A 26,318-nucleotide genomic window follows, 5' to 3' on the forward strand; every position below is an offset into this window, starting at 1 on the left:
TACCGGACCTTTCACATTGGTAATTGCATATTTATCGCTAAACGAATAATTGTGTCGTTTACAGCTTGCCACCACACCCACCGCGCTTTCGTTAGTCGTTAGAACATTAGAATTGAACTCGCATTCGAATCTTAGTCTGTGTAATCACCAGTGTTGGGATCAAGTCACTACCTTCGAGTCACGAGTCATTTCGAGTCATTGCACATTTTGACTCGAGTCAAGTCAAGTCAATCCATTTTCGAAGGTAACTCGAGTCAAGTCAAGTCACTCGATTTTTGGAGGTGACTCGAGTCAAGTCGAGTCAAGTCAAGTCAAGTCACGAGTCAAGTCAGAATTCAAGTCAAGTTGCCTTTTCGAGGCATCATGAGGCATGATTACGTCACTGCATTTTGCCAGCTGTCTGAAATACAGATTGAGTGGTCATTGATTTTGGAGCAATGAACGAATATAGAGTTAAATATACATGCAAGGAGGCGCTGTTTCGCTCACATACGTAGAACTGCTAAACTACGCAAGTAATTGCATAGCCTCAGTTTACATAGTTACCAGAGAATAGAGAAACGAATTGATAATGGGCAATACATCAACCATTTATAAATTGATATGATACAATTCGACCCTGCGCCAATGATTGAGGACTATAAACTATATTCGAATTCAATTTCAAGAAAACAAAGAGGTTTGGTTAAGGTAAGAATAGAGATATACATTTTGCTATTAAATTACTATACTATACTAGTTTACGACAACGTAAGCTTCGATCACTTCGTTTGAGCTCGATTTATTTGTGAGAGAACAATGGAGGCTCAGTAAAACGCACGATCATTGAATGATTGGTCGCTCTCACGGGTTACACCAGCGTTTCGCGTACAATCCGACCATGTGCAAGATACAATGATTTTTAATGACACCGATTACTTTATGACTTGAAATTGACTCGTGAATTTTGCTCCGAGTCACGAGTCAATCCACATATCCGATACACCGAGTCAAGTCAAGTCAAGTCATTTTAGCAAAGTGACTCGAGTCAAGTCAAGTCATACGAAAAAGGTGACTCGAGTCTGACTCGAGTCAAGTCATGACTCGAGTCATCCCAACACTGGTAATCACTACCGTGTCACGCTGGTAGAGTCCTTGAATCCGTAGTTGAATCGTTGACTTTGTCTATTATATCCTAGAGCTTTTACCAACCAGGGGGGCCCTTGTAGCGTTCTGCTCCCTGATGATGTTGATTGCACTGCACTGATCATTAATCAGGCTGCTATTTGTTTCTGTTTGCGAACCTATGTTGTGCCAGTCGGCTTTTAGTCGCCTTTTAGTGACCGTCGGAGGTGCAGTCGCTCTTTAGTCTCCGTCGGACGAACATGGTCGTATTTTAGTTGCTTTTAATAAAAGACTCGCGCTAACGTGTCAACGTTATCTATACTGAGCCGCGGACCAAGAAGAACGCGCGCCCACGGCAGAGCACGCTATAAGATCACGATGAGGCGTCCTCTCTCGACGGCGCACATCGCACGAATGGCAATTGACATGACTTGCTGGTCGAGTCATGCGTAGTGACTCGACTACAAGTCGAGTCAATACAAACATTGCCTCAATTCGTGTCGAATCATGGTCCAGATGTATGACAATGACTGGAGTCAAATTATGGGAAAAGACGTATCTATGATGTCGTCGTCAGAGAACAACATTGTCACAGAGTGAAATTAAAAGGTTTTGGTCGAAACAACATCAAATTAGCTTTAATTTGATGTGTAACTGGGATTGTTATCTTTGTGGTTGCTAAAAGGCACGTACTTTTCAAATTTTCCATACTGTTGTGACGCCATCATAAGTGATACTCGAATTATCAAGTCGACTCGAAGCCGAATACTCGAGCCAGAACAGAACTACACATACGGACTCGATTTTGGCCAGCCTTACTACCGGCATCCGATTGTTTCTGCCTTTCTAGCCATTCTCTCTTTGTGCTCCCATTGCGCATTAAGCTTCGAATGTGTTGGTAATGCGATAAAAACCAATTACCTTCTATGATGCATTCAGCAATCAACCTTTATCAATGACCCGATATTTTAGCTGCGGCTTACATTAATAGGCCAGATGCTTAGAGGAATTGCTATCATCTATCAACAATCTGTTGGCTATAGAATTGCACGTTTTACCACAGTGAATTGCTTGGCTTCCATCCCAAACTGAACATGCGATCATAACATATTACCCATAACTCGGACATACGATATCGCTGAATGACATATCATTGCCCGTTTGTATATCACATTTATTTCGGTATGCCAGAACTCATAAATAATGAAACCAAAGTATCACATTCACCATTCGAATAACATTACAACAAATACTATGCATTTTCTGAGGACGACGTCTACTGTAAAATATGGAGAGGTCTAGTAAAGACGAAATACGACATCGGAGTATATAGTAGTAACATTCAAACTTTGTAATTTCTAGCTGTATCCCATTGCAGCCTTCGACTTTTCTAGCCTGACCATCCCTCTGAAACAAAAAGTATAAAGATGTCAGCTATCATTCCACATATAACGAATAATACATATTTCGATTGCGGATATGCGCTCATACATTTCCAATAAATAGAAACTGCTTTTGGTCCACGATCAAATATGTGAAATCACCCGTTCGATTCGAGAGTAAATTATCAGAATTCGAATATTTTTGAACGGCTTTTGCTTTCCAGTGCGCTCACTGATTAGATAAGGATGTAACATGTATATAAATTCGAATTCAAATTTAATTTTTTCGTATTACAGGGATTCACTGATTAACTTGTCAGGTTGTCTAAAAAAACGGTATGCACCAAATTTTGCTCAATTCCAACCAGAGCCAATTGAAATTTTTATATGTAATAAAAATAATGAAGAATATTTTCTTCAAATTTTATTGTGAATCCCATGAAATTATTGAGTCGCCGAAAATAACGATGCTTAACAATTTTTGCTCAGAGTGCAGTTGAGAGTATTGGGTTTGCAAAAGTGGCATTAAATGAGGGGTAATCCCAGAGTTATTGATAAGAAACTCATAAACTTCGCATCTACGGGTTGTAATTGCGTCAAATTTATTTTGTATTGTTTTTGTAGACAATTTAACAATTTTATGGGGAATCCACAGTAAAATTTGAATTTTTTTCAAATTTGTTCAGTATATTAAACAATTCAATTGGCTCCACGGCGGCTTCTGCTGGCTGGAATGGGCCCAAATTTGCTGTGCGACCTTTTCTAGGCAGCTTAACAATTTAATCAGTGAATCCCCGGAATATTAGAAAAAAGTTTTTGTGAACAACCCTACTGTCTAGCGATCAATGCGTATACTGAGCCGTAATGACTATACTCAACTCACTGAACAACACTGCCATTGAGGGTGGCCAGAACTCATCAACTAGTGCTTCACTCTCGTCGCTGTCCCGTTCCAGTAGTTTGCTGCCGTGTTCAGTTCTCTTCCCCACTGCCACGGCAAATATCATAGCCCAAAACACAATGGTAAGCAATAATTTCATTATTCCTCCTGCGTTATAACAAGCAAATCTGCCCTTCAACAATGAAAGGTCTTGTAACTGCCGTATAAACATCTTGCATTAGCACATTAATGTTATGTAGGCACACCCCTCGTTGCCGAGATATTAGCAGAGCCGGTGAATACAGAAATACCTTTACTATTTAAAAGTATACTCTAGCGTGATTTTTCTACTGGCCCTGATTACTCAAAGCGGTCATATTTTTAGGATTTCCATAGTTCAGAGTTGATTAGGCAAAATTCCTTACTTTTCAGATCTATTAAGTAGTAGATATTTTTCGCATGTTTCAAACACGTTTATCAGTGAAATTGTTATAACAACTGGGCGCAGTAGTCCCTGCAGCACGAATACAAATATGTAAAATCGACAATGATTGTAGACGATAATTGCACGTGGCTTGTAATTTAACTTGTTAGTATGTGATATTACCGTTATTTGGCAATTAAGTCAATTTACTAGAATTACGAACTCACCAACTCACTGCGCGGTCCATTTAAAAGCCCGGAGTTGCAGTGACTTTAAAAGCAGTGCGCGACCGCGCAGCTTAGAGGGAACAGTGCTTGTCAGTATGTGATATTGCAGTCATTTGGCGGTTAAGTCAATTTACAAGAATTTATTCGCAAAATTAGTAACAGTCACCTGTCACACTACAACATACCAGGCTACTATAGCTACACGAATTAGCTACCAATTATTTGCAGCCGGTGAACATGTGAAACTTACTGTCACTTAGATATCATTCATCATTAGATATCACTTAGCGGGTACATTGTAAGGAATTGGCTGAATCTAGAAACAATTTTAGTAGATTAATTAGTACGGTATAGGATACACCATAAATGACTGACCGACGCGGCTGATGCAATAACTCCATATATAGATATATAGATATATAGCCTATGATGTGTATCTTTGTATAGTAACGAAGTAAAGCATATCACTCTATCTCTAGTCTCTGACCTAGGGGTGGGAACATACGGCTCGCGGGCCGAACCGGCCCACGACGGAGTTTTGAGCGACCCGCAGACAGTTTCTGGTCGTACATGATAATGTAACCCGCTGGTCATGTACAGTCTTCACCAAGAGTTTCAACGTCCGACATACAGCTAGAGGTCAAATAACCTTCTGACAACTTTGATCGACCGCAGATATCTCATTGACTTCACTAGCTATTGCAATTCATTAATAAATGCTGAGCATAAAGTTTACATTAAATACGATACATTCCTCGTATAGGTAGACAAATACGTAATTATTCTAGCGATTCAGGACTCCTGCCCGCCAGGTAAGCCTACTTCACTTTACCATATTTGACCCACCGACTACTCAAGCTGCCCACCCCTCCTCCAACAGGTAGGGCTTGGCACGATGTTTTGAGTACTAGACAGGGTTGTAACCAAGTCACAAGGCTCCGAGTCACAAATCAATCTCACTTTCATAGTTTTGACTCGAGTCAAGTCGAGTCATTTTCAATCACCACCGAGTCAAGTCTGAGTCCGTCCAAGTCATCAAACAGAGGTTCGAGTCCGAGTCATGGTATTATGACTCGAGTCCGAGTCCAAGTCATTGTGTTGACTGCTCAGTGTCCAGTTCCAAGTCTTGTTAAACTCACTTTTATAACTCTGTTTGGTGTCATAAAATGATTCGCGTTTTTAATACACAAATTTTTCTCACTTTTAACAGTTTCTGGTCGCATTTTGAAGTACCAGTACCAATAGACGAAATCCCAATAGGGTGGTTACTTTACTATTCTTCGAAATTACAATGAAATGTCGGTATTGGCAGTCTGAGTCTCGAGTCACATGACTTGGTTCGAGTCATGCGCAATGACTCGAGTCCAAGTCGAGTCAATACACAGATTGACTCGAGTCGAGTCGAGTCATTTTCGTATTTTGAAAAAATGACTGGAGTCAAGTCGAGTCATCAGAAAATTGTGACTCGAGTCATTACAACCCTGGTACTCGAATCTGAATCGAGTAATAATTCTAATGATTCGAGTCGAGTAGAAAAAGACGATTTTCTCGAGTACTGAAATTTTCACTTCCCGCTACTGAAAGTTAATTTACTAACGACGATTAAAGTTTTGATACTATTTTCCATTGATGAAACCTTAAAAACTTGATTGGCCGCGTCTCACTATACGAGATATAGTATAAAGCTACGAACGTTACTGGAAATAACACATTTCCGAAGTCATGCTCATCCCACAAGATTTTCAAGAAGTGCAATGAAATCGGTATGGTCGAAAAAATACCAAAGTATCTGTAACGTGATAGATAACAGGCATTATGTTATTTCTGGTGGCATTAGCGTTACATATTTGAACTTTGACATATTACATTCAGTGGTGACGTCATCATGAGTGATACTCGACTCGACTCGAAGCGTAATACGTGATTCAGAATCGAATCACTCAGGTAGGCCTACTCGATTTTGCCCAGCCTTACTAAGAGGTTGGCCAACCCTGATTTTATACTTCTACAATAGCACAAAAAGTAGCGCATGCAGTAACGGCTGTTGAGTATTATACATCAGTCAGAAGGTAAAGTTTGTAAAATCCAGCGACCGACTGTTGACTATTTCACGTCGAATCCAGGCGGCGAGAGAGCAACTGTCGACTGATTTCCTCTATCTGACACGCTTAATACGAGTGAGCGTTATATATAGACGGTTACGGAAATGGTTCCGCACTAGTTCGTGTATTGCCACAAACGCTCTCGTGATTGCACAGCATAACAGTGACTTTAAAGGAGCACTGTGCTCTAAAGATGATGTAGTCTCAAATTGAAGCGCAGATAATAAAAACAATGGCCTCGGCTATTTTCTTCAGAAAGCCATCGTAATGGAGCTGCAAATAAATGAGTTTTGCAAAAGACCAACTGACGCGGCTGCGAGTCATCGTTTCTTAACCCGTCGCGAAATTTCTGGGGCGATATCTTCACCGTCGCACTTACTCGACGCAACCTCCATACTGTAGCTCAATTTCTTTATGTAGTATGCGGTAAACATATGCTGCGACATTCAGTTTGATTCCACATGAAACATGATACAACAGCGCGAAATCTCAATGCTACTTGCAACCTATGCATAATCACCGTGTTGTCGAGGCTCTGTTGTAGCGACAATACCCATACAGCGACAATACCCATTGGCCAAGAACGTTCGGTGTCTGTGCATGACTTCATTCGGATAATTCCCTGCTGAGGCCTGTTTCTAATATTTATGGTGAATTTTAACGTGTCCTTGAGAATGTTCAATGTTCAATCGTGGCTAGTGTCAGATCATAGGGCATTACCACAACACAGCACAGTACAGTACCTGTAGCGTACAACTGAGCCTCGACCAGTATGGTGTTTATACAAATACATACTTAGCATAACATAGCCCGACTTCGAAGCCCATGCGTTTTGGAAGGTTTCAATTGCTAATCATCACAGAAAGTGAAACGTAAATGACTTATTTCCGACCACGAGTGTGATTTTAGATTGGCATGTGGCCGCACGTCCCCAGGTTGACCACCCATGACTGCGCTCCAAAAATGATGTTGTCTCAAATTGCAGCACACATCGAAAAAAAAACAATTTTGGCCGCAGTCATTTTTTCAAAATGCCACTCATTTAAAAAAAATACAAAACTATGGGTGCCATGGCCACTGTCGTCCTCTGGCTAATAAATTCAGCACAAGAAATTACGTACGCACTTACCGTTTTGTCAACATTGCACCAAGTTCAGGATGTTTTTGTCTTGCTTGGGTAGCTGTTCATTAAAAAATAAAGCAAGTTCACTTGCGTTCGCTTGGACTTGAATCGATGACGTTGGAATGGTTTGTCACTATCTGAAAATGTTGACTTGAAACCATGGCTGTGGAGTCGGTAAATTTCACCACCCACTCCAACTCCGACTCCTGAGTCTCTAAACCGACCGACTCTGACTCAGACTCCAACCCCAACTCCAACAGTATTACCAATTTACTTCGAAAATTATATGCCACAGTGACGGTTATATGACTATCATATAGCCATTAAACATATGCAAACAGATGATTAACGATGGCATGCAAAATTGTTTCATTGTGGCACAGCTCGAATTATTCACTTTGCATGAAAGATTGCCGTTATAAAAATCCTTCCTTTTTTCACATTTTATCAGTTTTTATAACATGGACTCTCTAATAACCTAATATGTATGAATTATTCAAACACGACATTTATCCGATCCTGTATTATTAAAATGTAGATAAGACAATCGAAGTTTTGCTCTTGTTTATAAGTCAGCAACTAATACAGAGATGCATCTTACTAATTTTCTCATTACACACTGTACTGAGTACAAACACACACATAGATTGGTCATAAGCGAAGTATAGGAAGTAGTGAAATAGCGTATGTCTAGTCCACATGCACTTGCTCAAGTATTCAAGGACTATTAGGACTTGCAGTCTTTCCTAATCATTTGTTCGGACCAAGCAGCTATGCTACACTACAAATATTTTTTCATTTTGTCTAGTGAGAAGGAGCGTTTGGTTATATTTATATCAATTTTACAACCAGACGATATAATTGCTCTGTCACAATATCATGATAATATTCCAAAACTTGCATCAATTTGTGATAGCATCTCGAAGATGCATATTGCTTCTTTCTTACTCTATGCAACTGAATTGTAATTTGAAAATAATGTCCAATTCTATCTTTGTCAGGGGTGGCCAACCTTTTCGGTCAAATGACCACGTGGAGTTTTACGAACCATTGCGCGGGCAACTTGAATGTTGATAACATTTATTTAGTCGTCCGATAGAAATGAACCGAATTCGGTAACATTGAAAACAAGACTTGTATGAATACTCTTTAACACTAGAACGATCAAGTGGCTTTTTTGACGCATTTTCATTTTTGAAGAGCTGGTATTCAGTCAAATCCTACGCTGTTCGGCTGAAACTTCTTGACTTTTATTTATTTTATGTAGGCCACCTTACCCATGATTTTCATCACTCATCTAGTACAAATAAAAAAGTTATACACAGAACTACCTAAAACTACCGAGTGGCTTTTTTGACGCATTACACTTTTTCTACCTTCAGGCATCGCAGTTTCATATTCTTGAAAGTGGTTATGTATCTGATAAACGCAGAAAAGCCGTTTGTAACAACAGAACTTTGTTAATATCGACTCGGTCTAACTGTGTTAGCAACAACATCCCTTGTAATAGAAGGCCCTGGATCTTCCTCGTTCTAAAGTCACCAAAGCTCTGTAATATTACATTTCTGAAGCTCAGCGTGTTACAGGACATGAAATTTGAAATGTACCATTAGACCAAGCCGACATCTGTATTGTCCATACTAATATACTAGGGTTGTACAAGGGCAAAGGGTCTTTGATCCGGTCTACGAGATGGATCTTCGGGGGGAGAGTGAGCTGAATCTAGTGAATTGAATGCATATGAGGACTGAGGGCATGGGTGCATTATGTTTAGTCAGGCCCTCTCGAAGAACAGATTTATGGAAGTCATGATCTTTCCATTGACATAAGGAGTAAAAAAAGGTGTGGATTCGATAAAGATAATATGGTTTCCGTTCATTACAGGGTCGAAATGCCAGCAAATAATTGGGGTAAAATGTCAGATGGTGGAAGCTGCTGCTACCAAGTATCTGTACAAGGGCGTCTCATATTTAGGCAAGGATAGGACAGGACACCTTTTCCATAATCTATAAATTTGCCAAGCATAGTAATGTGAAGAGTCTGATGTAATCCATCTCGAAACAATGTTACATGAATGTGGCTGTATACGTTTGGAGAAGCAAACGAAGTCCCAGTTGACACTATTGTCAAAAGTTGCCTGAAGCTACCCAGGACCAGAAGGAACACAGGCAGCTTCATGTAGCCACATTTTTCAAAGCTATCATCTTGTTGATAAGCGTAACGGAGAGATGCCAGTGTAGAGATCGAATTTGTACACATATATATTGAGTTCACTGCAACCTGAGGTAACTGTTTCCTTCAGAAACAACACAAACAAGAAACCAGTGACGGTTAAATGTTATAACGAAACAAAACCAGGGGGATATTATTGGTCAGGTTGCAAGGCAGTATTCTATGAGGGTACCAACAAGTCGACGACGGTCCGTGCATGTTTTCTTAGAATGTGAATGATCGTCTACTTGCCAAAATGCCGATACTCTAAAAATATGCAAATCGAGGATTAGTTGCAAAATTGAATTATGCAAATCTTATCTGATAAGCTTTATGATATGTCAGCAATAACCATCAATGATGATGTGGCTAAAGCGGATCTGGAACCTACTCTAAATTTATAAATGAACGTGCTCAAATACCAAATGCGCACCAGAGCAACACTTATATGTTACACCAAAAAACGGCGATTTGTTTTATAAGTGTTGACCTAAGGTGTATGTAAAATATTGCAAGTAGCTGTGAGCGCAATAAACAATGGTTTCTGATACCGTTTGTTGAGATTTGTGCTGATTTTTAGCTCTGGTAAATGCATTTAATCGAAGAAGATTTAACATGCGTCAAAAAAGCCACATGGTAGTTCTAGGTAGTTCGAAGTTCCGGTAGTTCTAGTGTTAAAATTGATAACAGTTATGGCATGAAACTCCGTTGCAACTGTACAGTGTGCAGTCATGCCCTGGTCGCGCAAAGAAGGAAATTTTTTCAAAGGTATTGAATGAATTCAATAAATATTCGATCAATTCGATCAACTTGCATATATCGGGGATCGCCTCTGTATAGCAATGGGCTCATTTGGCAAGGACATGATTATTTGGCATTTCGACGGTTTGGGTGAACAATCCTCTGTCATTTAGTGCAAATGTTTCTACGCCGTCGATCTCGCTTCGAGCGCACAAGCAAAGTCGCGTGTTGGACGACACGTTATCTCCTAGTTGCGAGTATAGTTGGACTCTATTCTATAAATTACGCGTATTTAAAATTTCTAGGAGCGTTTCCAATACTAAATGCAAGAAATGTGACCATAAATCATGCGAAGTGTTAAGAAAAACTTCAAGCCAAATAAATCTGCTACGAAATATTCAACTTTATGGTCATATACGAAGATCTGAGACAAATGTGGCTGGCCCCTAGTTACGCCAATGCGTCGAAACTGATGTCTCAGTCATCATCAAATTTCGCAGTCCGACTAATCAAATTTGGGCTTGCAATTTTACCTGATGTTATATCCAATTTCAAAAATTACCTCGCAGACCACACAAAACCTTTTCGCGGGCCACATTTGGCCTGCGGGCACAATTTGGCCGTCCCTGATCTGTATCTTTACTAATAACAGTGATTGATGGTACATAAGAATCCTATTATAGTTAATATTAGTAATTTAAAAGTACATTTGTGAGCGATTGTTTTCATGATAAAGAAGTTGGAGTGGGAGTCGGAGTCGAAGTCAGGGTCATTTTCACGACTCCGACTCCAACTCCATCAACCGAAAATTAGCCAAACTCTCACTCCGACTCCACCGACTCCGACTCCGACTCCACAGCCCTGCTTGAAACGGTTGAAAGTAAGATAAATGCTTTCACCAGAGGCCGCTTATATGACTAATTTGTTGAGAAGCCGTCGCGAGCCCAACAAATTGTCTCGCGAACTGCGCTTTCAGCACATCTGCATTATTTTAAAAATAGGGGAATTTGTATGTAAAGGTGAGATTTCAAATAGCAGTTGAACATACTGCCAGCAAAAACAGCTAATAGGAACATACATTCGTAAACAACTAGTTGTCTACTTTACAGTTCGAAAAACAATAATTTGGCAGGTACCTTAAAAACGTAAAGCAAAATTCACCCCTGACAATTACATCATTTCCCAGAAGGGGAAATTCCCCCTGGCTGGGAATCACTGGCCTAGTCAGTTTCAGATTGTTCAATGTCCCCAAAATTTAATTACTTCGTCAGGTCAGAATTGCATTATGACCACACACGTGCGACCTCATCGTCCGTTTACCATATGTTCCCCACGAACTATAGGAAAATCCATCGGTCCAGGGCAGTGATTCTCAAACTTTTTTTGACACTCCCCCCTTTATGATACTGAAAGATTTCGCGCGCCCCTTATCGTCATATTGAAAAATGCAAACAGAATGCTGGCAATTTTAACGAATAGTTCGATGGCATGGAAGATTATGAGTGTTGATGAGAGAATTACGAAATATAAAATTCGGACTGTACACAGATCAATAATTATGAAATGGAGGCAAATCGCGTGGAGCGCCAAAAATATTTCTGGTTGACCGCATCTTCGCGCCCCCCATTCATATGCTTTCACGCGCCCCAAGGAGGGGAGGTCATCCCAGTTTAAGAACCACTGGTCCAGAAGTTCTCAAAGCATTTCAGAGAGTGACCCATATTCTGAGTTTTCATTACCAACTCGCGGTTCAAGCTTATCACTTCAAAATTACCGCGATTTTGTTGCTGATGATACAACATTTTATAAGAATTTGTGAACTGGAGACGATGTAGACAACCGTTCGTTGTACGATAAGCGGGTATGCGAAACATGATTCATTTAAAATATTATTCAATTCAGCGAGGTTGATGTCACTGAATCTTTTATTGCGTAACTGTTTTGTATTTTGCGCTATGCGTTTGCGTTTACCTAAACCACGTATTTCCTTAGCAGGAAACTCAAACTCACGGATCCTCGGATAGTTGAAATTGACAATTGATTTTTTTTAAAAGCAAGCACATAACAACGATCACGCACTTAGCATGCATGCGAGATGTTGGAGGATATAGATCAGAGGTTCTCAACTTTTTTGTCTTCGCGGACCCCTTTCAGACCGTCACGGCCCCCGCGGACCCCCACGAAGTTTTAGTTCAAATTTACCTCAATTATCGTGCAATCGCGTCATCTGTCTTATACAAATGATAACTGTCGGCTTAGTGATAAACGGCAACGAAATGACTTTTCTTGGAAATAAGATCATACTATTCATGTAGAAATTTGGTTGACTTCTATTATTTCAAACCGAATTCTGCAACTGCTTTTCCTGAAATACGTGGTAGTGTTTTGAAAATACCCACCGAAAGTGCCGAAAACCCATTTCCACAAATATAGGTGTCGACGAATGTAATGAGACCGCGTAACGCTTCCGACGGCACATTTGGGTATGATCGCAACAAATATGGCACCAAAATTGACGAGCAGGTATTTTTACTGAAAATACTTATGTCAAGCCTGGTCATTTCTATCTGACCATAAAGTAGAATCTTCCGCGTATTCAACGAAATCTGCGATATTGAAAAGTCAAAGTGCCGGATAATCGTTGATCTTGCCTAATGAGCCCCGCGGTATGCAGAGGCGAACCACAATTTTTGCAAGTAACATTATTGTTGACCGAATCCATTCATTAACATTGAAAATTTTTCGCGCTGTTCGTGTCTAGGTCATCGATGTACACTGAGTCATCATGCCAATTGTTATTGATTTTGATACATATTATTATACGTATCGTTTTCACCATTACCCAATCGGGTAAAGGTCATCAACATTCAAGTGGCCCACGAATAATGGTTCGTAAATCTCATAAAGCCCTTTAGCCGAAAAGTTTGTCCACCCCTGACTAGCAGTTTATCTTGAAGTTATTGTGGAAGAATCGTTGCGTAGCCTTATATCACAGGAGAACATGGATTTTTGTTAACATTTCGAAGTCACCATGATTGACCATACTCGTCCAACTTTTTTCCCCACAATCCCCAACAAAACATCTCTAAACAGCAAAATGTTTGTATCAGTAGGCTATTGCCAGCAATTTAGCAATTAGTACGAATCTGCACAGTAGGATATTTCATCTCAGATGGCCATTCTGTTGATGTGAGCTCTGGAGTTTTACTAGTAATGAAGCGAAACTGCCTCGTGATTTTCCGAATTGAAAGAAATACGAATTAGGTTATCAACTATTTCGAGGCTTCGCAGACCCCCTGAAAATGCTTCGCGGACCCCCAGGGGTCCTTGGACCCCCGGTTGAGAACCGTTGATATAGATCATTGCTCTTCAACCTATTTTGTCGTGGTACACCATTTTAACGTTTACTCAAAACTCAAAACGGCCGCAAAATTATGATTTTACGCCTACATGTGACCGTACGTCCGCAAGTTGACCACCCGTGGCTTAAAGGGGCCCTACGCTCTAAAAATGTCTCAAATTAAAGCACAAATCGAAAAAAAAAATTGATCGCAGTCATTTTTTCAGACCGCTACTCATTTAAAAAAAAAAAAAAAACTGGGGTGCCATGACCCCTGTCGTCCTCTGGCTAATAAATTCAGCACATGAAATCAGTTGGGCACTTGCCGTTTTGTCAACATTGCACCAAGTTTAGCATGCTTTTTTTCTCGAATGGCTAGCGGCTCATTGAAAATAATGCAAGTTCACTTGCGTTCGTTTTGACTTGAATCGATGAAGTTGGAATGGCTTGTCACGATCCGAAAAAATGTTGTCTTGAAACGGTTGAAAGTAAGATAAATGCTTCCACCAGAGGCCTCGTAGTGATCAATTCGGTACGACGTTTGCCGCTTATAGGAGAAATTTGTTGAGAGGCCGTCGCGGGCCTAACAGATTGTCTCGCGAACTGCACTTTCAGCACATCTGCATTAGTATAAGAATAGAGGGAATTTTTGTGTGAAGGTGAGATTTCAAATGGCAATTGAACATACTTCCAGCAAAAAAAACAGCCAAAAGGAACCTGAATTCGTAAACAACTGGTTGCCTACTTGACAGTTCGAAAAAGAATAATTTGATAAATCCGTTCAAATTATAAAGCGAAATCCCCCCCTGAAAATTAAATCATTTCCCGGAATGGGGAATTCCCCCTGGCTGGGAATCACTGGCCTAGTCAGTTTCGTTTTGTTTAATGTCCCTAAAATTCAATTACTTCGTCACGTCGGAATCGCATCATTACAACACACATGCAACCCAGGGTTGTAATGACTCGACTCGAGTCAGAATCGAATAGCGATTTTTTTAGTGACTCGACTCGAAAATGAAAAATGACTCGACTTGACTCGAGTCATTTTCCTAAAAATGAAAAATAACTCGACTCGACTCGAGTCAATTTGTGTATTGACTCGACTTGTACTCGAGTCATTGCGTATGACTCGGACCGAGTCATTGCACATAACTCGGATGAAGTCATGTGACTCGAGATTGGGTCTACCAAGTCAAATATATCATTTCGAAGAATAGTAGAGTTACACTATTATTAATTCGTCTATCAGTACTGATACTTGAAAATTCTACCAGAAACTGCTAAAAGTTAGCAAAATTAGTATATTTTGAATGCGAAGCATTCGATATCGCCGAACAGACTTGTCAAAGGTTGATTTCACATGACATTAATTCGGAACTGAACAGTCAACGCGAAACTTTACTTCATGACTTTGACTCGGACTTGACTCGGTGGTGAATTCAACATGACTTGACTTGACTAGAGTCTAAACTATAAAAGTGAGATCGACTTGTGACTCGGAACCTTGTGACTTAGTTACAACCATGGTGTGACCTGTCGTCCATTTACCATTTGTTCACCACATAATATAAGAGAACGTATTGGTCCAGGGATTCTCAAAGCATTTCAGAGCGCGACCCTTATTCTGAGTTTTCATTAACATCTCGCGGTACAAGCTCATCACTTCAAAAGAACCGCCATTTTATTATTAACGATATAGCATTTCATAAGCATTTGTGAACTAGAGAAGATGCAGACAACCATTCGTTGTACGATGAGCGGGTATGCGAAACGTGATTCATTTAAAAAATTATTCAATTCAGCGAGGTTGATGTCACTGAATCTTTTATTGCATAACTGTTTTGTATTTTTCGCTATGCGTTTGCGTACACCTAAACCACGTATTTCCTTAGCAGGAAACTCAAACTCACGGATCCTCGGATAGTTGAAATTGACAATTGATTTTTTTTTAAAGCAAGCACATAACAACGATCACGCACTTAGCATGCATGCGAGATGTTGGAGGATATCGTTCAGTGGTTCCCAACCTTTTCGTCTTCGCGGACCCCTTTCAGACCGTCACGGCCCCCGCGGACCCCCACGAAGTTTTAGTTCAAATTTACCTCAATTATCGTGCAATCACGTCATCTGTCTTATACAAATGATAACTGTCGGCTTAGTGATAAACGGCAACGAAATGACTTTTCTTGGAAATAAGATCATACTATTCATGTAGAAATTTGGTTGACTTCTATTATTTCAAACCGAATTCTGCAACTGCTTTTCCTGAAATACGTGGTAGTGTTTTGAAAATACCCACCGAATGTGCCGAAAAGCCATTTCCACAAATATAGGTGTCGACGAATGTAATGAGACCGCGTAACGCTTCCGACGGCACATTTGGGTATGATCGCAACAAATATGGCACCAAAATTGACAAGCAGGTATTTTTACTGAAAATAATTATGTCAAGCCTGGTCATTTCTATCTGACCATAAAGTAGAATCTTCCGCGTATTCGACGAAATCTGCGATATTGAAAAGTCAAAGTGCCGGATAATCGTTGATCTTGCCAAATGAGCCCAGCGGTATGCAGAGGCGAACCACAATTTTTGCAAGTAACATTATTGTTGACCGAATCCATTCATTACCATTGAAAATTTTTCGCGCTGTTCGTGTCTAGGTCATCGATGTACACTGAGTCATCATGCCAATTGTTATTGATTTTGATACATATTATTATACGTATCGTTTTCACCATTACCCAATCGGGTAAAGGTCATCAACATTCAAGTGGCCCACGAATAATGGTTCGTAAATCTCATAAAGCCCTTTAGCTGAAAAGTTTGTCCACCCCTGACTAGCAGTTTATCTTGAAGTTATTATGGAAGAATCGTTGCGTAGCCTTATATCACAGGAGAACATGGATTTTTGTTAACATTTCGAAGTCACTATGATTGACCATACTCGTCCAACTTTTTTCCCCACAATCCCCAACAAAACATCTCTAAACAGCAAAATGTTTGTATCAGTAGGCTATTGCCAGCAATTTAGCAATTAGTACGAATCTGCACAGTAGGATATTTCATCTCAGATGGCCATTCTGTTGATGTGAGCTCTGGAGTTTTACTAGTAATGAAGCGAAACTGCCTCGTGATTTTCCGAATTGAAAGAAATACGAATTAGGTTATCAACTATTTCGAGGCTTCGCGGACCCCCTGAAAATGCTTCGCGGACCCCCAGGGGTCCTTGGACCCCCGGTTGAGAACCGTTGATATAGATCATTGCTCTTCAACCTATTTTGTCGTGGTACACCATTTTAACGTTTACTCAAAACTCAAAACGGCCGCAAAATTATGATTTTACGCCTACATGTGACCGTACGTCCGCAAGTTGACCACCCGTGGCTTAAAGGGGCCCTGCGCTCTAAAAATGTCGTAAATTAAAGCACAAATCGAAAAAAAAAATTTGATCGCAGTCATTTTTTCAGACCGCTACTCATTTAAGAAAAACACAAAACCTTGTGTGCCATGACCCCTGTCGTCCTCTGGCTAATAAATTCAGCACATGAAATCAGTTGGGCACTTGCCGTTTCGTCAACATTGCACCAAGTTTAGCATGTTTTTTTTCTCAATGGCTAGCGGCTCATTGAAAATAATGCAAGTTCACTTGCGTTCGTTTTGACTTGAATCGATGAAGTTGGAATGGCTTGTCACGATCCGAAAAAATGTTGTCTTGAAACGGTTGAAAGTAAGATAAATGCTTCCACCAGAGGCCTCGTAGTGATCAATTCGGTACGACGTTTGCCGCTTATAGGAGAAATTTGTTGAGAGGCCGTCGCGGGCCTAACAGATTGTCTCGCGAACTGCACTTTCAGCACATCTGCATTAGTATAAGAATAGGGGGAATTTTTGTGTGAAGGTGAGATTTCAAATGGCAATTGAACATACTTCGAGCAAAAAAAACAGCCAAAAGGAACCTGAATTCGTAAACAACTGGTTGCCTACTTGACAGTTCGAAAAAGAATAATTTGATAAATCCGTTCAAATTATAAAGCAAAATTCCCCCCTGAAAATTAAATCATTTCCCGGAATGGGGAATTTCCCCTGGCTGGGAATCACCGGCCTAGTCAGTTTCGTTTTGTTTAATGTCCCTAAAATTCAATTACTTCGTCACGTCGGAATCGCATCATTACAACACACATGCAACCCAGGGTTGTAATGACTCGAGTCGAGTCAGAATCGAATAGCGATTTTTTTAGTGACTCGACTCGAAAATGAAAAATGACTCGACTTGACACGAGTCATTTTCCTAAAAATGAAAAATGACTCGACTCGACTCGAGTCAATTTGTGTATTGACTCGACTTGTACTCGAGTCATTGCGTATGACTCGGACCGAGTCATTGCACATAACTCGGATGAAGTCATGTGACTCGAGATTGGGTCTACCAAGTCAAATATATCATTTCGAAGAATAGTAGAGTTACACTATTATTAATTCGTCTATCAGTACTGATACTTGAAAATTCTACCAGAAACTGCTAAAAGTTAGCAAAATTAGTATATTTTGAATGCGAAGCATTCGATATCGCCGAACAGACTTGTCAAAGGTTGATTTCACATGACATTAATTCGGAACTGAACAGTCAACGCGAAACTTTACTTCATGACTTTGACTCGGACTTGACTCGGTGGTGAATTCAAAATGACTTGACTTGACTAGAGTCTAAACTATAAAAGTGAGATCGACTTGTGACTCGGAACCTTGTGACTTAGTTACAACCATGGTGCGACCTGTCGTCCATTTACCATATGTTCACCACATAATATAAGAGAACGTATTGGTCCAGGGATTCTCAAAGCATTTCAGAGCGCGACCCTTATTCTGAGTTTTCATTAACATCTCGCGGTACAAGCTCATCACTTCAAAAGAACCGCCATTTTATTATTAACGATATAGCATTTCATAAGCATTTGTGAACTAGAGAAGATGCAGACAACCATTCGTTGTACGATGAGCGGGTATGCGAAACGTGATTCATTTAAAAAATTATTCAATTCAGCGAGGTTGATGTCACTGAATCTTTTATTGCATAACTGTTTTGTATTTTGCTCCATGCGTACACCGAAACCACGAACTTCCTTTGCCGAAATCACAAACTCACGGATCTTCGGATATTTGAAATTGGCGATTGATTTTTTTTAAAGCAAGCACATGACAACGATCACGCACTTAGCATGCATGTATGAAAACGCATCTCTGAAGTTTCGTGACAACGAAACCAGAAGCGCTGGGCACGATTTGGCGGGTTAGACTGTGCAGCGAAATTTTTCTTCCACGTTTCATTCATTCAGGCCTTATGAGAGCTCATATATTACTAAATAATGTATACGACTTTATCTATATTGTACATTTCATGTGTAGCCTACTCATGACGCACATTGTAGAATCGATATTCATAACAAAGCGTTAAGAGATATGCAGATGACGCAACTCTTTGTCAAGGGTTGTGTTATGATTTCATTGGGTCTATTGGCTACATATAATGCATCCGATTCGACACACATCACATTTTATTTCTCCATCCATTGACTGCGTAACTCACACAGTCTTGTAATGTTGACCGTCTTTGCCTTCGCGTTGATGGCCGTGTGCTCAGCCCACGGTTATGAAGATGGGAGCTGCCAACTTCCACTGCAAGAGGACATTGACTGGATTCGGGTGAGCAAGCATTTACGGCGTTGCTGCATGTGAAGTTCGTATAGATGAGGTATTGAATTTGTCATATAAAACACCGTGTCCACTGTTCAGATTGCTGTAGCCGAACACAGACCAAACGCTGATTTGGTCTGATGGACTCTAGCAGTGTTGGGATCAAGTCACTACCTTCGAGTCACGAGTCAATTCGAGTCATTGCACGTTTTGACTCGAGTCAAGTCAAGTCAGTCGATTTTCGAAGGTGACTCGATTCAAGTCAAGTCACTCGATTTTTGAAGTTGACTCGAGTCAAGTCGAGTCAAGTCAAGTCAAGTCACGAGTCAAGTCACAATTCAAGTCAAGTTGCCTTTTCGAAGTATGAGGCGTGATTACATCATTGAATTTTGCTAGATGTCTGAAATACATATTGAGTGGTCATTGATTCTGAACCGATAGAACTAATATAGAGTAAAATATACACGCAAGAAGGCACTGTATATCACTCACATATTCGTAGAACTACGTGAGTGCATAGCCTCAGTTTATAGTTACCAGCCAAAATAGAGAATAGAGAAACGAATTGATAAGATACAATACGTGCCCCTTTACAAATTAATATGATATGATTCGAACCTACGCCAATGGTTGAGGTCGTTGAGGACTATATAAGCTATATTCGGATTGCATTATATTAAAACAAGAGGTTTGGTTAAGGTAAGAACAGAGAACAGAAATAGGCATTTTGCTATTTAATTACTTTACTACTAGTTTATGACAACGTAAGCTGTAGGCTTCGATCACTTCGTTTGCGGTCAATTTATTAGTGAGAGAACAATGGAGGCCTAGAAAAACGCACGGTTTGTTTGTTTGTTTTGGGGTATTCATGGTGTTTGTCGACTACTATGGTCATTTACACCAGGCCGATATTCTTCTTATTTTTCCGTAACTGCCGACTTATAGCACGGCCCACCTCTAGGCTTTTGTAAGACACCGCTGACGCGGATGAGGTGGCGAGGAGGAGCCTAGGTAAACCTCCAACACTTAGGTATCGGAATTCGGAAGTCGACCTCGGTCGGACTCGAACCCGCACCCATTGGTGTTGCAGCCGCGGATTATACCACTGCGCTATCTCGCCACAAAAAAAACCACGGTCGTTGAATGATTGGTCGCTCTCACGCGTTACACCAGCGTTTCGCGAACATCCGAACAAATGGAAGATACAGTGATATTTATCGATACCGATTACTTGATGACTTGAAATTGACTCGGGAATTTTGCTCCGAGTCACGAGTCAATCCACATTTCTGATACGCCGAGTCAAGTCAAGTCAAGTCATTTTAGCAAAGTGACTCGAGTCAAGTCAAGTCATACGAAAAAGGTGACTCGAGTCTGACTCGAGTCAAGTCATGACTCGAGTCATCCCAACACTGGACTCTAGTCCATCTATAGCTCAAGTCCTGGGAGGACCGTATAGGCATTGTCATTGACATATCCATAACAGTCGCACACAGCTTGAAGCCCGCTGCACACTGAGCTCGCGACCCGATAAAACGAGAGAATCGCGCCTGTCTGCGACGGTGCCATTCAGACCGGAGTCGCCGGCAACTCGCAACATGCCGTCTGCGACAGGGCTGCGCAACTCCGCGACAAAGTTGAAAATTTTCAACTTTGTCGTGAGTTGCGAGCGACTTGTCAGCAGTTACTGATCGTTAGCTCTATGTCACCGCAATAGTTTGTCCGGGTACTGCGTGTTTTGATTTGTATGAATGTTTCCTCATTGAATTTAGACTGGTTTGAGGCCATTTTAGAACTTGAAGCCGTTTTAGAACTTGAAGCTTAACTGCAATAACGCATTCTACTGTAAGCAGTACCGGTAATTAACTAAGACAAACCAGTACCGGCAGTATTGATACCACGAAAGTCTCAGTCATTGTATGTCTACAGGTGGAATTATCATGCCTTGTCTGATTCATTTTAACCTGTACAAGTACAATGTACATGTACATTGGTAGGAAACTGGGCTAAGCAGTTACTTTTATTCGAGGTATGTCATGGGTTCACTGATGTATATTTCAGATACCAGTGCATCTCGGTGCACGACGTGTGAAAATCTTATTGTTGACTAGGTAAGGTAGCGGCAGTGTAATTCTTGGTGTTAAATTTCGTCTATTCTCCTCTTTATCAGACTCCGGTACGAAATGTAGTGGCGATTCATAAAGTCAGAAATGGACTATGCATCATTATGGAGAATGAGATCCCTAGAGCTAAAACTAGAGAATCAACCAGACCCACGGATAAATTTCAATGCTTGATACCTGAGGATGAATCGAAGATTGAAAAGGAAAGAATCCCAGAGTTATATTTGAATATTGTTAAGACTTAATTCATTTACAATAAAATTATAACGCATTTGAATGTTGTTCTCTATCATATGGAGAAATTGGTGTATGAGTGCTTGACAGTTGATGCAGTCACTGAGGCGATGGACTACAAAAAGGCTTGGTGTGTGTAGCATAATAGGCTAGAACTCCAGAAATTTGGATCAGCGACCGGCAATAGCGCCTATAACTGAGTCACGCAGACTCTGCGTTTTCAACATTGAAATGTGATATTGGTTCGTTAATGGAAAAGTGTGTGCATATAAGACGTCCACTTATTCATTGACAAAACCATGTACCCATCGAAATACTCCTTTTGCGATCTATCAGGAGCTGTGCAATGTGTATCCATTTCGAGCTTTCGGACAGAACGCGCAAGAGCTGTAGTCGCCGCTTGTGGGCACTGCCGGGACCAGTGTGCATTGCGTCGCGACTTACGACTCGCAACTCATAACGCGCAACTCGCGATGTTGCGTCGCGAGGTCAGTGTGCAGCGGGCTTGATCGAGTAAATACATAAATGCATTCAATCCACTATCATTACTATGCCTATTAGGGTGGCTTCTCCCTAACCGACGCTTGAAAGTCTGGGTTTCGTCGAGTGGGTGGTATAGCTATTCATGACTCATATGCTGCAGCAACGTAAGATCTGGTTCAGGGTGTCAGAGGCCGTTTTTTGCGGTGGTCAGTAACAACTCTCAATGCAAACTGCAGCTGCTCAACGTACTTTCTTAGAGAGCCAGGAAAATCTTTAACTATGACAACGAAACGTTAAGCGTGGTAGGCCTATACATTCAGTGACAGTCAATGTGCTGATAATGCTTTTTGCGGAAATGGAACTAGACGGCTCCTTTCTATGAGCTTCCGGATATTAAATAAAAACGTATAACAGATGGAAGTTTTTAAAAATGAGTCTTGATTTCTTTGTCGTAAAGTCGATTAAAGTCTTCTCTTGAATGTGTTTTAATTCAATGATTGCACGATAAATGATTATACTCTTTCCCTTCCTATAACAGCATCGTAATGTCATCTCAAAATAAATTATTGATCAGCTAATGATTCGAGTCCGACTCAAGTCACGATTTTCTGATGACTCGAGTCATTTTCTCAAAATACGGAAATGACTCGACTCGAGTCGATCTGTGTATTGACTCGACCTGGACTCGAATCAAAACGATAAAAGTGAGATCGACTTGTGACTCGGAGCCTTGTGACTTGGTTACAGCCCTGGCTAATACTCACACAATGGACCTAGACTTCCAAGCGTTTGCAAAGTGCAACTATTGATATCACGTGACTATGTGTGTTCTATAACTTAAACGGATGGAAATTTCGATCTATTGAGCCACATCTAGACGGTAACAATATCACCACCCCACTGCCAATATTTTTACACCCATTTACTTATTTATTGTTTCATTACAAGGTGCCAACAAGTTGGAACTTGGTAGTTACGGATGATCCTCCCCCCCACGAAAACGCGTTCGAGTGCGTCACTATGGACATAACCGAGAAGCGCGAAGGCCCTGTCTTTAAAATGTCAGGAACCAATAGGTGAGACAACTTGTCACATTCTACAGTGAGTGAAGTATTCGGACCTGCCATTTCCCCTCCGGCCAGGACATACCAGAACACATCAAGTTTAGGCCAACATGCGCTGTCAAAAGGACCTGGGCTTCAAATATCCCCCCGACAAACCATGAGCAAAATGAATACCGCATGTTGGCTGAAAAGATTCGATCTTGATAACGTTTTGTCTCCAATATGTGCTATGTCGAAGAAAGTTTTTCGTTATCGTCTTAATATAGAACACCTCGGAGAAAATGATGTGTATCGATAAAAATACAATTCCCGAAGAATCTCAATTTCCCTATATTAAGAAGCGTCTTGAGCGATACAGCAAAGCGGTTCTCGAACCTCTTACACCGTGACCCAAATCTGAGTTTTATTTCGTCGCGCGACCGAAGCTGCACGCATCTACATGAATGCATTTTCAATGTCATTATGTTACGTATTTACTGGCATGTATGAAATTTAGAAGGCACAGACCACCACCACCAGTTGTACGCAATGCAATTCTATAAAACATGCGTGACACTCGTGATTTCAAATAGGGGTGCAATATTTTCCTTTGTGGCCACATTTGTACTGCGGGGCTCAGATTGCAAGGACGTGACTATTCTGTGACGATCATTTCGCAGACAGGACATATCAGCAACGGTCATTTTGGGCCAAGGTTTTATCACATTCATCCAGCGTTTTTCGCGCCGCATTTTGACCGCAGCAGAATGTAAGCCAAAAATTTATACCTACATGGACCACGGCGCGGGTGGAAAGAGCGGCATAAAATACCGTTGCACGCCCCTAGTTTAAAGCAGCCCAACGGTCTCCGGTGGTGTTAAACGATATTAGGAAAGTTCTGTTCTTTCAAAATTGCGAAAAAGTTAATTCATTTATGTGAATTATGGGTACTGTATAATTCAAAAATATCAGTGCGGCAGTTACGGCCGCCCTCTCCCCCTCCCTCTACCCAGCCCGAGTTATATCCGCGCAAGTTGGACATTTCCAGAGAAACCAATGTCAGACAAATCTTATCATGACATCAAACCAAGTTGTGTAATACAATGGTCGGCACATTTTCATGACCACTCCAACGACTTTTCTGTGCGAACGTGTATACGTACAAGCCAAGCACAGTATCTCGCGCGAACAGCGAATAAATTTTGTTGTTGCAATAAAGTTAGCAATCGCTTTTGGCGGTCGCGACCCAAAGCTATTCCCTTCGCGACCCCTGTTTAGGTCGCGACCCATACTTTAGGAATTCTGGATATAGCACATGCATCAGTTTTTTTCGTAAAAATTTCAGCTTACTCAACTGTTAGATATAATAAATCGTTTCAGTAACGGCGATGAGGCCGCGATTATCATTCGAAGCTGGGAAAATGTCGGAGGAAACTACGAATTGTTAATGTACCCAGGTATTCATACATGACGCACATAGTATGTCTGGTACGTATTTGGTAATAGCGATTGGAACACTATTCCAGATCATGTATCGGACGAGACGATTACTGAAATAAATAACGGTCACAAAGCAGGCGAAAACCAAAGTAAATACAGGAAATATCTATTATATATATAGCTGTTAAACATTTCATATATGTTACAGGACTTCCTATTCTCGCGGCATCATTTATTACCGACTACGAAACTTACTTCATGCTATTGGCTTGCGGAAATAACGGTATGTAAATGGAGCTAGTGAGTCATTTGTATAGAATGGGTTTTTCACGAGCAGCACAAAATTTTGTCAGGTGTCAAAGACATCTGGGTATTTGCTCGACAACGCGATATTTCGGTCGACGACACACTCTCGTACGTGAACGAACTCCGCCTGCACGACGCGTGGAGATCGCTAAAACTCAGACAACCAGTCTGCGCTGCTGCAAAATAAGGTCCAGAGACCAGTTGAAATGAGTTACATTGTATTCTGTGTAGTATACGATCAGTGCCATCAGTGTACTTTGGCAAGTGACAATTGAAAATGAATTTTCGTGGCCATTTTCTGTGTCGTTGGCCTTTGGCCTCGTATTCTGCTTCATTATAATCCGAATGTATGGTATATATAAATAAATGGTAATTAAAAGAGAATACTTGTAGTCACGAATCTGCACATAGGCTATCCATGTGTTTATCGGCAAAAGAAGTCAGCAGGGGTGTCAGCTTTACGGTGGCCGGTTTGGGTCCGCCGATTTTTCTGTAGCCGGCCGCTCATTATCTTATGACGGCCTCGAAGATGTAGTGGTCTCACAGTCACATGGCTGATCACTGGAAAATGACAAGCTATATGAATTCATCATGGTCGGCCACCAACTCATTGCCTGTTCGACGTTTTCACACAATTCGTCGGGTCTGATTTGGGAATTTCAATTCGTCCTGAAGTACATATTCTATAATTGTACTATTTCGGCCATCCTCGCTTTTAGTAGCCAACTTACACAGATGCTGCAAGCTCTTCAAATTAAATTACCAATTAGTTTTGTCAAGTAGATCACCGAGGCTTTAGGTATTGCAACTGGTATAAACATGATAAGCAATAGTCAGAGTTCGAGCAAGTTATTAATTAGGTCGTTGCTTGCTAATAGGGCTGGGCAAAATGATTCGAGTACTCGAATCTGAATCGAGAATTAATTCTAATGATTCGAGTCGAGTAGTAAAATACGTTTTATTCGAGTACTGAAATTATACGGCCTTCGTCACTGAAAGTTAATTTATCATGCAGAATTGAAGTTACGATCTTATTTTCCGCTTTGGTAGCCTTGAAACATTGATTGGCCGTATCGCAGCGTGCAAAACGAAGTAAAAAGCTAAGAACGTTACTGGAAATAAGGCATGTCCGAAGTCATGATCATCCCATAACATTGTCACCAAGTGCAATGATATCGGTATGGTCGAAAAATACCTAAGTATCTTTAATATGATGGATAACAGGCATTATATTATTTGTGGTGGCATAAAAGAAACTTTGTCATATTACATTCTGTTATGACATCATAATGAGTGATACTCGAATACTCGACTCGACTCGAAGCATAATACGTGATTCAGAATCGAATCACTCAAGTACTCGAATTTGCCCAGCCCTACTTGCTATTAAGCCCACATGTTGTTAAGATCGAAAACCTCGTATAATATCACTCCAAGCGCTAGGGCTTTAACTCGTGCGAACA

General features: G+C 40.8%; 2 protein-coding genes and 2 long non-coding RNA genes across 4 annotated transcripts in view; 2 read left to right on the forward strand and 2 right to left on the reverse strand.

Annotated features, from left to right (window-relative positions):
- Window positions 1-26,318, forward strand: part of LOC145457805 (uncharacterized) — a 569,341-nt gene that overhangs the window by 171,202 nt on the left and 371,821 nt on the right. The gene's annotated exons all lie outside the window — the stretch shown is intronic.
- The window catches only part of LOC145457667 (C-type mannose receptor 2-like), a 312,234-nt gene that overhangs the window by 157,777 nt on the left and 128,139 nt on the right, over window positions 1-26,318 (reverse strand). The window lies entirely within an intron of this gene.
- Window positions 2,258-6,185, reverse strand: LOC145434387 (uncharacterized). Its single transcript, XR_013913372.1, has 2 exons — window positions 3,370-6,185; window positions 2,258-2,511 (listed from the first exon to the last, which is right to left on the reverse strand). It is a non-coding gene; the product is annotated as an uncharacterized LOC145434387 (long non-coding RNA).
- On the forward strand, window positions 19,073-25,239 carry LOC145434388 (uncharacterized). The gene is made up of 6 exons (XM_080311744.1): window positions 19,073-19,235; window positions 23,015-23,142; window positions 24,490-24,566; window positions 24,636-24,698; window positions 24,758-24,832; window positions 24,903-25,239. The coding sequence occupies exons 1-6, from the start codon at window positions 19,131-19,133 to the stop codon at window positions 25,040-25,042; spliced, it is 588 nt and encodes a 195-aa protein (XP_080167870.1). The 5' UTR covers window positions 19,073-19,130; the 3' UTR covers window positions 25,043-25,239.

Source organism: Botryllus schlosseri, chromosome 2, assembly GCF_051294905.1.
Source record: "Botryllus schlosseri isolate E-star chromosome 2, Bs_hap1, whole genome shotgun sequence".
In the NCBI taxonomy this organism is placed as follows: Eukaryota; Metazoa; Chordata; class Ascidiacea; order Stolidobranchia; family Styelidae; genus Botryllus; species Botryllus schlosseri.

Excerpts from the sequence above, each read along its gene's own strand:
- LOC145434388 (XM_080311744.1), top strand. The coding sequence starts at position 19,131 with ATGTTGACCGTCTTTGCCTTCGCGTTGATGGCCGTGTGCTCAGCCCAC. Across the intron at positions 19,236-23,014 it reads AGGACATTGACTGGATTCGG|GTGCCAACAAGTTGGAACTT; the intron begins GTGAGCAAGCAT and ends TTTCATTACAAG. Across the intron at positions 24,699-24,757 it reads CAAAGCAGGCGAAAACCAAA|GACTTCCTATTCTCGCGGCA; the intron begins GTAAATACAGGA and ends TATATGTTACAG.